The sequence below is a fragment of the Melanerpes formicivorus genome, unplaced genomic scaffold (genome assembly GCF_026170545.1).
Source record: "Melanerpes formicivorus ecotype bairdi unplaced genomic scaffold, bMelFor1.0.p_v2 SCAF_7, whole genome shotgun sequence".
Lineage (NCBI taxonomy): Eukaryota > Metazoa > Chordata > Aves > Piciformes > Picidae > Melanerpes > Melanerpes formicivorus.
The window spans coordinates 23,374,074-23,391,071 of record NW_027142359.1 but is presented as its reverse complement, the minus strand read 5'-3'; the positions used below and the strand labels follow the sequence as shown (position 1 = coordinate 23,391,071).

The 16,998-nt window shown below is 43.8% G+C and overlaps 1 protein-coding gene across 10 annotated transcripts in view; it reads right to left on the bottom strand.

The window, feature by feature from the left end:
• RASAL2 (RAS protein activator like 2) overlaps positions 1-16,998 on the bottom strand; it is a 211,433-nt gene that overhangs the window by 72,306 nt on the left and 122,129 nt on the right. Inside the window, exon 1 of one of the 10 annotated variants that reach the window (XM_068141399.1) lies at positions 10,854-10,989. The exons of the other annotated variants lie outside the window; for them this stretch is intronic. Within the exon in view, the coding sequence (XP_067997500.1) occupies positions 10,854-10,866 (13 nt within the window). The 5' untranslated portion in view covers positions 10,867-10,989. Of the gene's footprint in view, positions 1-10,853; positions 10,990-16,998 lie in introns of those variants that run through there. 10 annotated transcript variants of the gene reach the window in all.

Below are 16,998 nucleotides of genomic sequence, written 5' to 3'. Positions count from 1 at the left end.
ACTTTCAAACAGTCACTTTAAAAAAGTAAAAAAAAATAATAAAATAAACTTCCTGAAACTCCTCTGTAGCACTGATTTTACTTTTTAAAGCTTTTGCTGTACAAGAAAACCAGAAGCTACGCTTGCTCCGCAGCTGCAGAAAGGATGTAGTGCTGCCCTGCTGCTAAAGCTTGCCACAGGCATCGGAAGCATGGTGAACAGCGTCTGAAATTTGCTTTTCTCCATCTAAAAAGCAGGGCTCTTGCTCTAGAGCTTGCCAAAAGTCTTGTCCAAATTTTCCAGGAGAGGCAGCTGGTGAGCAAAGCTGCAAAATGAGCTTGAGAGGAACACTCAAAACATGACCAACTTATTTTCACGCTGCAAGACCTACCTAGACCAGGAAAAGGTTCGTTGAACCAATGCAGATAGATGCAAATTGTTCTATCAACCAGAGGGGAAGTATGCAAAATATGAGAATACAGAAAGGTGGGAGACATCAGTGAAGGAGTAATATAAGTAACTAACTAAATCAATCAATACACTTAGAATAAACCAAACCAGGTTGGAAGAGACCTTCAAGATCATCACATCCAATCCATCAACCAATCCAACCCACCTAAACAACTAACCCATGGCACCAAGCACCCCAGCAAGTCTCCTCCTGAACACCTCCAATGATGGTGACTCCACCACCTCCCCAGGCAGCCCATTCCAATGGGCAATCACTCTCTCTGTGTAGAACTTCTTTCTAACATCCAGCCTGAACCTCCCCTGGCGCAGCCTGAGACTGTGTCCTCTTGTTCTGGTACTGGCTGCCTGGGAGAAGAGACCATCATCCGCCTGTCTACAACCTCCTTTCAGGTAGTTGTAGAGAGTGATAAGGTCACCCCCTGAGTCTCCTCTTCTCCAGGATAAGCAACCCCAGCTCCCTCAGTCTTTCCTCATAAACAATCCAGGTGTAAGAAGCAGCTAATCTCTGCTTTGAGAGACTGTTTTCCAAAATTAGCACTGGTAGCCACACATAATAGCAGGTGAAAACATCAAAAAACTCCTTCAAAGTGTTGAGGTGCATCTCCCTCACCCCTCAGCTGCAAAAGCAGACGAGCCCACCAAGCTGAAAATTAAACCAAGCCCTTATGTTTTAGCACCTCTTATATAAAAGAATGGTTTAAAACTTGTGTACCTCCCCAACGGGTAATTCTTTGCATCACCATCAGTGAATGAGCTCCTGCTCTTTTCTGCACCTGTCAGAAATGTCACCCCCTCCTACAGTTTGGAGTCTGAAACTTCAGAAGCTAAGCAGCTTTGCCATCCCATGGATTAAAAAAATTAGCATTCTTGATAAGTGAGAGGAGAGAGAAGCCTGAGCGCTCCAAGTTTTACTGCAGGAATTTTACTATATTATAATTCATAATATATGCAAATAATAGAACACAGATGCCTTCTGATGCAGATGCTTTGTAAGCACAAAGTCACACCAGTGTTATAAATCATCATGTATTAATGTGCTCTGCATGAGGCACTTAGAAGAGGAGGAAAAATGGATCTTGCACTAGGGATGGAGTTTTGACGGACTGATTGATGGATATGGCTACAGTCAGTATATGATGTCTTCGCAGTAACATACATCAGACATTGTACACCCAACTCATTCCTATTAAAATGTTTTACACTTAATTTAGGAGCAAATAAAGACAGGATATTTGTGCACTTGAAAAATGAAATGCTCCCTTCAGAACTGGGCTCAGTGGCTTGTGAGAGGGCAATTTTTTTCCTACATAAAGCAGGCAGGGACATATGAAATAACTTGTCAAGGTTGTAGCACTAGATAATCCGTAGGAGACAATAAACATCCACTTCTCCCACTCCTGGATCAATGTCATATATTCCAGACAAAACTACTCAGAGAATCCCAGCGTGATGGGGGTTGGAAGGGACCTCTGGAGATCATCCAGTCACCCAGAGAAGGTTGCCAAAGATCACAATGGTGGGTTTGAAATCTTTCCGGAGGAGGAGACTCCACAACCACTCTGGGCAGACTGCTCCAGGGCTCCAGCACCTTCACAGCAAATAAGCTTTTCCTCACGTTTAGGTGAAACCTCCTGTGATCCAATTTGTGCTTGTTGCCCCATGTCCTATCACTGAGCATCACTGAAAAGTCTGGTCCTATCCTCTTAACACCTGCCCTTGATTTCATAAACATTAATAAGGTTCCCTCTCAGTCTTCTCCAGGCTAAACAGCCCCAGGTCTCTCAGCCTTTCTTTGCCAGAGAGGTGCTTCAGTGCCCTCATCATCTCCATACTGGACTCTCTCCAGTAGTTCCTTGTCTCTTGAACTGGGGAATCTTGACCTGGACATAGTACTTCATATATGGCCTCACTGGGGCAGAACAGAGAGGGAGCAGAACCTTCCTCAAATTGCTGGCCACACTCTTTTTAATGCACCCTCACCTCTACACCTGCCCAATGGGAAATCAGAAAAGTTATCTGAGTCCTTTTGCCCCAGAAATATGCCAAGCAGTAATAACTCTCCAATTCTATTCAGTGCCACAGCACAGAACAAGCAAGTTAGCTTGAAACTAAGTTTCCCAGACATCTAAAAATGTCAGCTCTGTATGCAAAAACCTCTGTTTCCCACAGGAAATAATTGCAAATGCCTATCTGTAATGACAGGCATTTTGCTCTGAGGAGTGGTATTACAATGTAAGAGCCTTTTAACCACGCTGTAATCTAGTTCAAGAGCAACCAGATGGACAAGGCCGAGTAACTACTTGTGTTTTGCGCAAGGATTCACAATTATTTTGTGACAGGGATAACTTTTTGGCTTAAGCTACACAAGCAAAACCAGCATGCAATACCGTGACACAATCCTAGGAATGAGCCATGAGCAGCACAACAGAATCATTCTCATGCAATGTGAATCAATAGCAGGTTTACATCAGACATGAAGATGTGGAGAGTCCTACTGGAGCATGGCAAAGCATACAGAAAGCCCTTCTTGTCACCAAAAAAAAAACTCAACCTGATGAGCACTCAGGTTTCTCTTGAAGCTGGTTCATTCTGTTGTGGAAAGTGAAACTGTGCTGATGAAGTACCAGCCCACATGTTATCACCTAGTATTTTATCCTTTTCATATTGCTTAATGAAGTGATTTTAGCACAGTCAGTGATATTTAGCACTCCCTCTCAACAGCCCTCATCCAGCTGAAGATGACAACCTCTACATGCCACAGCACTGACGCAGTATTATCTTTTACCAGGGTAGTAGTTCCAGAGTGAACACCACTATCCTTCCAAATCCAGCTGGGAGCAGAGATGTTAACCTAGTTGTTACTCAGGAGGAAGGCAGAGCCAAGAAATTCCTAGGTAACAATTGCTGGAGCAATGAGGAATCCAGAGGCAGCAAAAGCTGTGCCTGCTGACAGCCTGTAAAGATAAATAGGGACAGAAGGGCTCAAAATGAAGGTGGAAGGAAAAAAACCGTGAGATTCTCTAGCATATAATAATGCAGGCTCCATTGTGCAGCTGATATTCAAAATAATGTCAGGAAGCTATTTCCACATTTGGTTTTGGCAGGGCATTGGAGACAAACAGGTCAGCAACTGAAATGAGAATTTAAACTTAACCTGAAAGGGTTAGCCTTTACAAAGCTCTTCCATGCCCACTGAGCCACTCTAGAAGAATCATCTGGCCTCTTGGCTGGCTATTCACACTTCACCTCTGTGGAAGCTGAGCAGCAAATTCTTTCTATAAACACTTCAAAACCTGTGTTTTTAAATGTGTAGGTCTAGTCCCGGGCCTCTCAAGACAAAATTCACTCAAGTGAGAAGGATGCTAAAAGTTGGCTTACAGTTCCCCTGCAATATAAAGATCTATCTAACCACCTATATGAACGCAATCAATGCTTCTAAACCTTTTCCATAAACAGCAAGCTGTGTCTTGAGAGAGCTCCCATTACAACATTTCCTTGGTGCCTATGAACTATTTTGAGTTCACACAATATTTTATGATTACAGACACATTTTCAGGTTAAGGGGAAAAAAAAGCTGTCAGAAGCCTACAAAGCTACTTGCTGAGGAGCTGAATTTTAAACTACTTTTAAAACAAGTCTTTAACTTCTCCATAATACTTTCTTCCTGAACTAGAACACAATGAGGCTGCTTTTTTGGGTTTTTTTAGAAGGGTGTCTGCCCCAGATCACTCTCTCAATCCCAATATTATGTTTTCCTGGCAAAACTGGTGCAAGACTGTAATGCTGTAGGGGCTGGAGATGAATCCTTCATGCTGCTGACTGTACCCACCCACAAAAACAAGTTCTGCTGAGTCCAAGACTAAAGACTCCTATACTGTTTTCCTCCAGGATGTGTTAATAAAGAGATGCTTGAGGAGAGCAGGGAGATTGGGAGTCAAACCATCAATTGAAGATCAGAGTGAACAAGTTGTACCTGCACCCACACCACAGAATGTCCAGTGCTGTGTAGGAAAAGAAACTTGGCTCTATCTAGAGGCCAAGGAAGTCAGAAGGAACCATCATGCTGCTCATGTACAGCAAGAGAGATGAAGTCTTTGATGATCTTAAATGACTGTAATTGAAGAACAGGCAAATGATTGTGGTTTTGGATCTTGGGCATGTTAACCCTAAGTAAGCCAGCTGCAAAAATCAGAACTAGCAGTAAGAAAGTTTTACTGAGACAAGTCAAACTGTGTTGTTGTCCGCTTTCCCATGGAAAAATACTTTGCCAGCATTACCAAACTGACCTAACCATAAGCACTAAGAGCTCAGACATGAGTATTTCTGCTAGGGAGAACCACTGGGTTTTCAGAACTTCACTGAAGAAGCAACCATGTTTGTTTTGTTCACACCAGCTTAGTCAGTACCCAATCCAACTTCAGGTGTGTTCATCAGCACAGCCAAAGGATTCAGCTAAATTATGCTGATAGCAGTATGGCAGTTTGTAAGTATTTATTAATGACTACTCTGAAAAACAAGCCAAGACATTATTTACAGAGTCACCGACTCTGGAGTGACTTCCCAAACTGTGAACCATATGCCTCATGTAAACAGACATCTTGTATTCAAGTATGAACACAGGCAGCTATGTATTTAAGGAGCAGTATGTAAAGGGTATTTAATTTCTGGGGCTGGTATTCACACAATGACTTTTTTCCCAAGAATGCATTCATGAAAAGTAACTTCTATATGCCTGCCCTCTGACCAAAACCACTTGGTGTTCAAAACAATAACTAGACTGAAGACATCCTGAAAACATGGAGCTGTGAAAACAAAATAAACCCCCAAAGCAGAGATTGATATGGAGGCCCTTACTCAGTAACACTGGGAAAAGGGACAGCTTGAAATTGATGGAGTCTCAAGCAATTCAATTGAAAAAAATATTTTGGAGCTAGCATCTTTGCTAGAAATTTTATGTTCATTCTGAAGCAGTTTGGCATTAGAAATGTTACTTTAATGCTAAGATTGACAGAAAAATAAGGAAGCCCCAAGAGATGCAAGACCTTCAAGAATGAATGAGGAACACGAAGAACATCAGTGATTCGGGGTCTGATCCTGCACCCACTGAGCCCAGTCACACCACCTGCTGCAGACATCTGAAGGTCCAGCACAGAAATCCAAGAGCTCTTCCAGCTGTTAAAACAGTCTCAAAGAGGAATGGGGAGTGATTTTTTTGTAAACTTCCATGTTCTGAGGCCTGAAATTACCAGGGTCTCAAGAGACTTAGCATCACACGGTTGTATTGAACAGGAACTTCCAAGAAACTTCAAATATAAGTACAGCTTAAACACAACCAAGGCAAAAGTAAACAAGAAATAATATTATTTTTGTAGAGGTACTGGAAGGTAAATAGCAAAAACTAAATACAAGTATTTGCTGACCAAAAGAGCTGAACAAAGCAGGAGCGCAGCTTCCTTCCCTCTAACCCCCAGACCTGCGTAACCTAGTAGTAGTCCTAGGAAAATCAACATTTCTAAGTAAGGAAACGTTGTTGACTCTACTTCCAAGTCTCTAGATATTAAGAAGAAGAAGAAAAACACAGAGCTGCCCAGAAACCACACTGCAGGCAGGTAGTAAGCTGAAGCACCCCCTCCTCCCTGCCCTATCTCTAGAGGCACAACTCCTGCTTAAGCAGTTCGGGTATAGCACCACTGATATTTTACAGATGGTCTTGAAGGCGTGTCAGATGTTATCTGTTCTAAATCATTATAAAGAAGTTTTATTAGAAAGACAGACAAGGAGAAGCAATTTGCATCTGATGGATTTATCAGAACTTATACTAGAACACCATGGATAAAGTATATTCTAAATAAGTCTTCCAGTGCTTCTAATGTGACTGATAGAGACAGGTACGGTACGAAGGGTCAGCAATCTGGCAGGTTATTACCATCCTCAAGGTCTCAAAAGCTTGATCCTTTACACTTCAAGATGGTCATGTGCCATGAGAGAAAGAGAAATCAAGCAGGCTGGTTTGTGGGGAAAGAGGATGCCTTGCACTAAGCCTTGCACTGTCCTCCAAGTTGCTGTTGGGACAGCAAAGCACTTGCCCGTGAATGCTGCAGTCAGGCATGGAAAAGGGAAATAATTTTTGGTGTTCGCTCTGCAGGTCACAATTTGCACAACTTTTATCTTCACAAGTGCTGAATTTTGTCCAAACTCCAAAAAAAGGCAAGTGAAACTAATTGATTTAAGTTTTGTTAGCATGTAGTGGTTAGTAATATATCACTCGTGTATTACTTTCTGGCCTACTGTTTTCTCTTGGAGTCTCAATCGGAGCAAATAGCCAGGAATGATTTTTCTCACTTAAACTAAATTTTGGGATGACATCTCCAACAAGCAAACTAAAGAACAACTTAGTGAAGGCTGGAGTTTGGGTCATTGTTGGCTTGGTTGGTTTTCTTTGGCCCTTTGTAACTAGACATGACCACATAGATAATAGAGCTACAATTCTGAGAAAAACTGTTTCAGACCAGAGAGAACTAAACTGTTCAGTCTGCAGCTTTCTGGTGCCATCAGACCCACACAGATGGCTCCCAAGTATTTTGGGAAGCAATCCAAAATGATCAATACATATATCATATTCCACTGACCACACAACTTCTTAAATTTCTGGTCAGATCACCTAGGAATTGTCACACCATGCCATTAAGGTAAGCACTATTTACCTGCTTCCTACAAGATTTGGTGCAAAGTAACAGCTTTATGTAGCGCTCCCACAATGAGTTCAACTTGCTTGTTTTCAGCACAAACTAAATACTAGTGATTCTTGCAGAGCAGGGTTGAGGGTGCTGTGCCAACAGGGAGCTTTACTCCACCCTGAGGTCACTGCTCACTCCCTTTACATGTCAAGAAACCGCAGCTTTGCCGACATCATCAGGTGGGAGTTGAACTCTCCTTGACTGGCACAGAGACATACACACACACAAAAAAAAAGAAACTAACTCACAATAACTTGCATTTCTAACACCAGATGGACAGAAAACCACCACCAAAACACTGTCAGTGTCCAGCAGCCCAAAAGCATGCAGCTTGCACTTACCAGGCAGGCAGAAGAACAGCAGGAGCATTCTGGAGAACATGTGGTTATGAGCAGCAATATGATTTCCTACCCCTGCCTATGAATCATGTGGTCTCCCTCCCTCTTACTACTTAGAGTTCCACCTGTGTTTATAGGAATACATGGTTAATCTCTGTGTAAGCATCAAAATAAGGCAACTGCCAAAGCCCAAGGCCTTTCCAAACATGAGATATCTGTACGAAAGAGGCAGTACATGGAAGGGTTTTTCAAACTGTTTCCAAATTAGTGACCATATTAAGTGGTGAAGCAACTTAGGTAGGTGATTCTGTGCTTCAGGGAATTGTTACAAGGACATACCAAGTCCTCCATCTTGTGGACACAGGCTTAATTTCTGACTGACACATTATCTTCAAGATTTGTCTTGGACACCAGTGAGAGTTACCCTGAAGAACAGAGCTGACATTTTACAAGTGACCTAGGACATACCAGGACAAGGCTTTAAAAGCATGAATGCCATGGAAGCTGGCACTAGAATTACACTGTGTTTTGCACATTTGGCATTTTCCCTATAGCCATTATCCCTGGAAACAAACAAATGTGGGGACAAGTATGGCCTCTACTCTAGGAAAAAGAGCCAGCCCTTCGCAGTTTGAGTGCAACTGGGCATGAAAATCTGGCTGAGGCCTACTCCAAAAAGGATCAAAACAAGCAGGAAAATGAAATTACCCCACACCCTCACCCCCCCATTATGTTCAATTGCCTCTTTTCTAAGGCAGAGAGGCAGTTTGACTGCTTACGGTTGGTGCCACCTCTGGAGGGTGCCCAGAGGCCAGCCCTCAGCACATAGCAGAGCTCCTCTGAGAGGCACCTCCTCTGAGAAGCACCTGCCTCGCACTGTTTCCCTCCTAAAGTCCCTGCCAAGCCCCGACCGAAGCTATCACTGGGTTGGAAGGGAGTTTAAAGACCATCTAGCTCCAACCCTGCAGACATGGGCAGGGACACCTTCCACTAGACCAAGGAATCCATCCAACATGGCCTTGAACACCTACAGGGACCTCCCTGGGCAACCTGTTCCAGTGTCTCACCACCCTCACTGTCAAGAATTTCTTCCTCATCTCCAGTCTATATCTGCCCTCCTCAAACTTAAATCCATTACCCCTCATTCTATCACAACAAGCCCCTGTAAAAAGTCCCTCCTCATCCTTCCTGCATCATCTGCTCAGATAACCAGCTATTACACAGCCCAATTTTTTACAGCCATGTTTACCACAGCACCATTTCCCATCAAATCCATAACATGTAGAGTCAAAAGTCTGTTAACCATTTAACATGTGGAGATGATACCGTTGAAACTGTAAGCTCTGAATGTAGTTGCACCACTTGCTTGCTGGCATCTTGTGCAGATTTCCCTTACTAGAAGCGGTCACACATATATGTGGAAAATGAAACGGATGGGGATCATTAGGTCTCCCTTCTGCTATTGGCTCTGTTTCAAATTTCACCATTATTAGCTCTCCTAAAAGACATTTGCTCCGCCTGACACCAATTAGCCAAGAAATCTAGATGAAAGGAAGTGTTCCCCGTTGTGGAGAATTAAAGATTTGAAAAGGTACATACCTCCACAGGCTGGCAAATGAATCTGCCTCTTGATGCCAATGAGCCATTTACAAATGCTGTCCATAGCCTGTATTTTGCTGCATCACAGAATTCTCTGACTTCCAGTATCACAGAGCTGGTGTGCTACTTACTCCCAGACATGAGAAAATGGCAAGGAGAAGGTCAAACCTCAGTATACCAGAATGCCCCTTTCTCCTGCTTACATACAAACAAAACTGGTTTGTTCCCATGAGCTTTAAAGAGCCATGACAGATCTTTCTGACAGAAGTCACCTCAAGTATTCGTTACAATTACATTGTTTTCCCCTCCCTACAGATCTGAGGAAGACAGAGCACCCGCAGAACAGCAGATAAAACTGGGCACAAGATGAAGAATTTGCAGGAATGTAAGTTGCTGCTCACGTCTGCCTTCCAGAACTCTCCAGTATTGTATTTTTAATTCACTACCCTATTAACATGGTAATTGTCTGAAAGAGTCCCCGAAAGAGTCAGGAAATTCTAAAGGGTGCCTCCTGGTAACCACCCCAAAATCACCTAAAGGAAACTTTGGAGGGACAAGGACTGTGTTGCCTTGAGCTTTGCTGATTAGTTTGCCAAAAAGTTTGCTTGTTTTCTGAAAGAAACATGTTTGTCAAAAAAAAAACCAACACCCAAACCCAAACCACCAAAGCTAAGGCAGAAGGTTTTCATTTTCTGATCATGTAATTCAAATGCAGCTGCAGAACAATCTCATTGGTTCAGGCTAACAAAAACAGTCTTTCCAAGTCAGCAAATTAGTATTCTCCCTGGCTTACAGATGGGGAAGAAAATGACTAAGGAGGACTTTATAATCAGTACCTGTTAAAGGATGTTTCTGAGGTAGGAAAAACATTAACTGGAGATTTTATTCCTGGTTTCCTCAGACGACATTTATTGCTTTTGTAGCTACTGAAAAATGCTTAAAAGCGTGACACAGAAATGCTTTCCAGCTTGCTATCGCTTTAACAATACATTTTAAGACAAAAGCTGCTAGAAAAGCAAGCAGCATTACTAAGGCAATGCCCTTTATATTGAAAAGAAAACAAATCCTCCTTGCTTTTATGAGCAACCTGTAGGATTCCCTGAACTGCTTTGATTTACCATCACTTGCTGGAGGACAGGAAGCAAGGTTGGCAATATCATATGCTGAAAACATCACCCAATGCCAGCCACAGGCAAACACTGAAAAACATTTCCACAGAGTGCCCTTGAAGAATGATGTCTGACATCAGCCAGAAATCCAATGTCATAGAGAAATGTACTTAAGTTAGGTAAGGCTTTCAGGGAGAGGGGGAATAGTAAACCTAATCATTAAGTAGTGATAAACTACACTTTTAACTTGGAAATCCACTACAAAAACTTGTTTCTTGTCTTTGCAACTATGTGATGTTTGAGTGCTAATATGTCATTTCTGTAATAGTGAGCAGGAAAGTACCAAAAATCCACTTTTCCACTCATCACATTAAATCCATGTAAACATTTCTGTAAAAAAAACATGTGTGTTAAACTGAAATAATAAAGAAAAGAGTTGATACATACATACAACACAGAAAAAAAACCACCCCAAACTTGAAGTTTCTGGCTGCTTTAAATTTAGTCACTTTAAATAGCCAGCTAAACACCTATGTGCTTCCTACCCAGTCCCGCCTCACTGAAAATACTGCAGCAATCCAGTCCCCTATTTGCATGGCCCGTGTCAGGAGGGATCTCACCTGTGAACTGCATTCTGTGGTAATCCTAATACCTCTACCATAGTCCTCCCACCATGCCAACCAGAAAGGCAGCGTCGCCTCTGCGCTCTCTGCCTCAGACGGTTTGGAATGCAGAAAAGCCAGAGCCGAAGCCCGCCGAGCGCAAGGCTCCTCTATTCGGCTCCTCTATTCAGCTCCTCGGCTCGAGTTGAACAATAGCCGCCCTTCGGCTGCTCGCCTTCCCTCGCCGCGGATGGGACGGGACGGGACGGGACGGGACGCACGCCGGCCGCCTCCCCGGCAGCGACACGATCTGCCCGGGAAACGTAGACACTTCATTTTTCCTGTCCCAAGGGAGGGTGGGTGAGCTGAGAGACAGCGCAAGCACTCAGGGTGGGGTGGAAGGGGGTGTGGGCAGGAGGAGATTCCTGTTAAGCAAAAACACTTCCAATGCTGAGAAAATTCAGGGATTTCAAGCAGCTGACTCCCAAGTCTAAAATTGGCTACAGGGAAACTTAAGAGGCTGATCTCACTGCATACACTGTCCAGGCTACAAGAAGCCAGTCAAGACGAAAACATGGTTTTGTCAGCTGAACAAGGAGCTACATCTACATGTGTCTGACAAAACTGCACTTCATTTGAAAATGTTACCCTACTTCAAGTGTTTCTACGGCTTAGCAAATACATGGCACCAAAAAAGCCCTGGGGAGTTACATCAACAATGGACTTCCCCCTATATTTGTTTCTTGCACTGACTGTTTATTTTCTTTCTTCTTTAAACTACATCTGAGACCCATGGCTTTCAAAGCAAAATGGTGGAGTCTGATTAAAAAAAGCAAACAAACAACGTCTTTATTTTACAAATGCTACAAGCTTAACTTCCAGGTATAGCTCTAAAATACAAAGACAAAAGCTGCTCTCTAAGGTGCAGAAGCAAAAACCTATGCAGTTTGGTTATTGCCGCTATAACAGTGTCCCTTACACATTCTAACGCCCCTCCTGAGAACAGCATGTCAAGCAGGATCAGTTGAAAAGTTTTGCTTCCCAGCAGATCCCACCTGCCAGTCAGGGACCAGAGCAGACAAGCACACACACACAAGAGGAATGCAAAGTTGCTCTGCCTGTTGCGAACAGGCTGAAATTGTTCACCAGGGGGCTTGCATGGTCGCTCCTACCTTCCGCAGTTCGTGAAAGAGAGAGTGCGTGAGGACCTACTTTAATTCTGCCACTTGTTTGCACCATAATGTTCTCCTCTGATCCAGCTATTTTCCCACTAATGCTACTCAGCATCTTTTTTTCTTACTGGGTTATTTAAACTGAGCTTCTGCACCTTCTCTTAGGCAACAATCTCCCACACCCTCACAAGGGTTTCTCCTGCAAGAAACAGCAGCTTTGCTCACCCTACCCCCTGCTGAGGCTCACGTGAGAGAGCTGCGTGAAAAGCAGCTCAGAGCCCTTGGGAAAGACTTGTTGAATGCAGGCTTAAACAATACTGACTCCAAAATAAATGACAGAAAATTATAATTACTCCCTCTTCCTCTAAAGCCAATCACCAAACTACACGCAGGGATCCTGCACAAGATTAGTGCTGGAACAGAGTAGCAGCTCAAAAAAGACACTCCCCCCCCCCCAATCCCATCACTAGCAGTGCCACAAAAATAAAACTACAAAATGAAACATGAAATGAAAGACAAATTGGTTTGACCTGCTGCTTAGAAATGCTTTAATTGCCGGAAACAGCAGAGCAAAAGGGTCTCAGGATCTCAGCTGAGCCAGATTCTGCAAAAAAAGCAGGAGCAGCTCCTAAGCGATTGCAATCTCCTCTCTCTCGCCACCGCTGCTCCGCAATAAACCAGATACTAGGGTAATTATACAGCACACTTCATTCCACAGCACTGTACCAACTATGTCTGCAGCACCACAGAAAAGCATCTCTCTGGAGGGTGGAGCAACATCAGACAATTCATGTACAACCACAGGGCACGATAGAAAAGATGGAAAAATTAAGGACTGGGACATTAAAGTTCTCTGTACATCCCTTCAAAGGGTTCTACGGCTTTTATGGGCAAATCCTGGCTGCTTTTCTTAAGTTTGTCTGATTACATTTCTGGGGTTTGGTATTTTTGTTTTCACTCAGTACTTAAAGCAGCCCAGAAGAAATATGGGGACAGATTTTTTAGCAGGGCCTTTTGTGACAGGACAAGGGGTGAGGGGTTTGAAATGAAGAGAGGGAGATTTAGATTAGAGAGAAGGAAGACATTTTTTATACTGAGGGTGGTGAGACACTAGCCCAGGTTGCCCAGGGAGATGGTAGATTATAATAATATTAATAATAATAATAAAACAACCAGGTTGGAAGAGACCTTCAAGATCATCGCGTCCAACCCTTCAACCAATCCAATCCACCTAAACAACTAAACCATGGCACCAAGCACCCCAATCAAGTCTCCTCCTGAACACCTCCAATGATGGTGACTCTACCACCTCCCCAGGCAGCCCATTCCAATGGGCAATCACTCTCTCGGTATAGAACTTCTTCCTAACATCCAGCCTAAACCTCCCCTGGCACAGCTTGAGACTGTGTCCTCTTGTTCTGGTATTGGCTGCCTGGGAGAAGAGACCAACATCCACCTGTCTACAACCTCCCTTCAGGTAGTTGTAGAGAGCAATAAGGTCACCCCTGAGCCTCCTCTTCTCCAGGCTAAGCAACCCCAGCTCCCTCAGTCTCTCCTCATAGGGCTTGTGTTCCAAACCCCTTACCAACTTTGTTGCCCTTCTCTGGACTTGTTCCAGCAAGTCAACATCTTTCCTAAATTGACATGCCCCATCCCCAGAAACATTCCAGGTCAGAATGGACCGGGCTCTGAGCAACCTGCTCTACTTGCAGATGTCCATGCTGACTGAAGGGGACTAGATGACCTTTAAAGGTCCCTTCCCACCCAAAACCAGTCTGTGACACTACAATCTTGCTTTTTCACACAGTATCATTTTCATTTCACATCCTTTAGGAATCCTCTGCTTTTAAATCGGGTTCAAACAGAAGAGTTAAAACTTTGTATCCAGCACTGAAGTAAGGCCTGTTTATTCCAAAGAAACAACTTTTAGTGACTTGGGAAGGTTCAGTTCTGGTTATCTGTTTTTGTCAACCCTAAAACTTGCTGTACTGACCTCAAAAATAAGATCTCTGAAATGCTAAAGGAGCTGTCAGCTCAAGCACATACACCTGCTAAAGATTTAGGAAGAGTGAATTGGGACTGTATCACAGTACATGAGAGGTTGGAAGGGACACCTCAAGAGATCATCAAGTCCCATGATCCTGCCAAAGCAGGATCACTTATGGTAGTCCACACAGGAATGCATCCATGTGGGCTTAGAAAGTCTCAAGAGAAGGAGACTCCACAACCTCCCTGGGCAGCCTGTTCGAGTGCTCTGTCCCCATCACTGTAAAGAAGTCTCTCCTCATGTTAAGGTGAGGTCTTCTATGTTAAAGCTTGAACCCGTTGTTTCTTGTCCTACTAGTGTGCATGACTGAAAAGAGATTGCTGCCCTCCACTTTAGAATAGAATAGCACAGAACAGAACTAACCAGGTTGGAAGAGACCTTTGAGATCATCGAGTCCAACCTATCATCCAACACCATCTAACCAACTAAACCATGGCACCAAGCACCCCATCCAGTCTCTTCCTAAACACTTCCAGTGATGGTGACTCCACCACCTCCCTGGGCAGCCCATTCCAATGGTCAATCACCCTTTCTATGAAGAACGTCTTCCTAACATCCTAAACCTCCCCTGGTGCAGCTTGAGACTGTGTCCTCTTGTTCTGGTGCTGGTTGCCTGGGAGAAGAGACCAGCCCCCACCTGGCTACAACCTCCCTTCAGGTAGTTGTAGACAGCAATAAGGTCTCCCCTGAGCCTCCTCTTCTCCAGGCTAAGCAACCCCAGCTCCCTCAGCCTCTCCTCATAGGGCTGTGCTCCAAACCCCTCCCCAGCTTTATTGCCCTTCTCTGAACACCTTCCAGCAAGTCAGCTTTCCTAAACTGAGGGGCCAGAACTGGACACACCCATCAGCTATTTATACACATTCTCCAGACAAAACAGCCCCAGGGATCTCAGTCTCTCTTCATGGGGGAGACACTCAAGTCCCCTACTCATCTCTGTGGCTCAAAATATCAAAATAAATGAAAAAAATCAGAGGGGAAAAGGCAAACCATACAAGTACTTTGAAATGTTCTAGAAATCCACTCAGTTTCAGGAATTTGAAATGCAATTTGTGAAGTCTAGGAGTAGAAGTTGTTTCCCAAAGACTGTGACACTGCATAATGATTATAACCCTCCCTGATATTACTGCCACGTGACTTGTGTTCCAATAACTGATCTTCTGACACATGTAAGATTCTCATTAAAAAAGGCCTGTTGAATGGGAAGAACAGGAAGCTGCCTGCCAGCAGCTCACAAAAAAATGCCAGAGCAATGAGTTAACCACTTCTTGGCCAGCTCTGCTGCTTCTCTTCAGACCTTTACAGCTTCTGACTCTGGCGGCAGCTGTGGAAAGAACCTGTTTGCAGAGCGGATTCACAGAATGGCTCAGGCGGAAGGAACCTCTAAAGTTCATCTAGTCCAACTCCTGCTGCAGTAAGCAGGGACATCCTCAGCTAGATCAGCTTGCCCAGAGCCCTGGTGAGCCTCACCATGAATATCTCCACAGATGGGGCCTCAACCACCTCCCTGGGCAACCTAAATCTACTCTTCTCTAGTTTGAAGCCATTGCCCCTTGCACTATATCACTACAGGCCTTTGTAAATGGTCTCTCTCCAAACCTCTTGCAGGCCCCCTTCAGGTACTGGAAGGTTGTTACTGGGTCTCTCCAGAGCTTTCTCTTCTCCAAAAGCACCAGAGCAGAACAGCTACAAAGGAAATTGAGTTGGACCATTTTTTATATATTTTTTTTTGGTAAATACATCCAAATGTTCAATGTAAATCTGTTGCTTGTAGAATATATCATGTATAATTAAAGGCAAGATGTCAACTTATGCTCTATCCTCCCGTGATCTATCGGAACGACTTCAAATTAGAAATAAGCATAGGGACAACTCAGCTTGCAAGAAGATTTTTTTAAATGTCAAATTACAGAGGGAGAGAAGCTACTAGAAAAATGGCTTAATAAACATCCTCTTCAGCTATCCACCATATTCCAGAGTAATAAATCTAAAAGCCCAGTTGCCTGTATGCTGCAAAGTTTCCCTTACTTAGCCTGATGCAAAGGACTTGGAAATTAATTTACTAAGAAACCTCATTAGGTTTTCTAACATCTTAGAGCCCTGGTTATCTGAACAAATGTAGATTATTGTAACATGTGATGGATACAGCATCTTTATCAGGACAAAGTACTGAATTCGGCTCACACATGTGACCACCACCAACGTGAAGCAGAAGCAATGCCACATGAGCGTGGATCCTTTTTCTCACCAATAGCTGGACTAATATCAGTGCTTTCCATGCAAGCCCATGCATCCAAGAATGCCACCTCTGTGATACATATGTAGGGTGCTGGTGGCAAGGTGCTGGCAACCAGAGGCTCTCAGTGAGGAGAAGTTGTAAAGGGTTGAGATTGAAGGTATAAGCTGGAAAAAAGGGGTGGTGGAAGGTGGGGTTTTAAGTTTTCTTCCCCCAGACTTCTTTGAATTGGCAACTCTGGTTTGCCTGTGTTGGTGATTGGTAAGTGGTTTCCCTGTTGTTCTCTCAACCCACATCTTATTCTCTCCTTGTGCTGTTAAGGAGAGGGGGTGAGAGCAGCTGAGTGGGCAACCAGCAGATGCCCAATGTCAACCTACCACCTCCAGCTTTGCCAGAAGCAGGAATAAAACACCCCTGAATGACATCCAATGAACCCCATTCTTTAAATCCTTCCTGCTTGCTCCTGGGTGGAATGGTTAACACCTCCTAACTGTCAAAGCAAGACTAGAGCACTCATGCAATGACTATCAAAAGCCACCAGACTCTGGAGACTCCATTAGGGTTTCAGGGCATTCAGACCAGCAATCCCCAACACTACTTGCAGCCAAAGGGTAACAAGGTTGACTGCAAAAGCAAAGCACAGCACTTATTTACACAACACTGGCATGTTTGAGTCAGCAAGGGCTGTGACCACTGCTCTAGGCTTTCCTA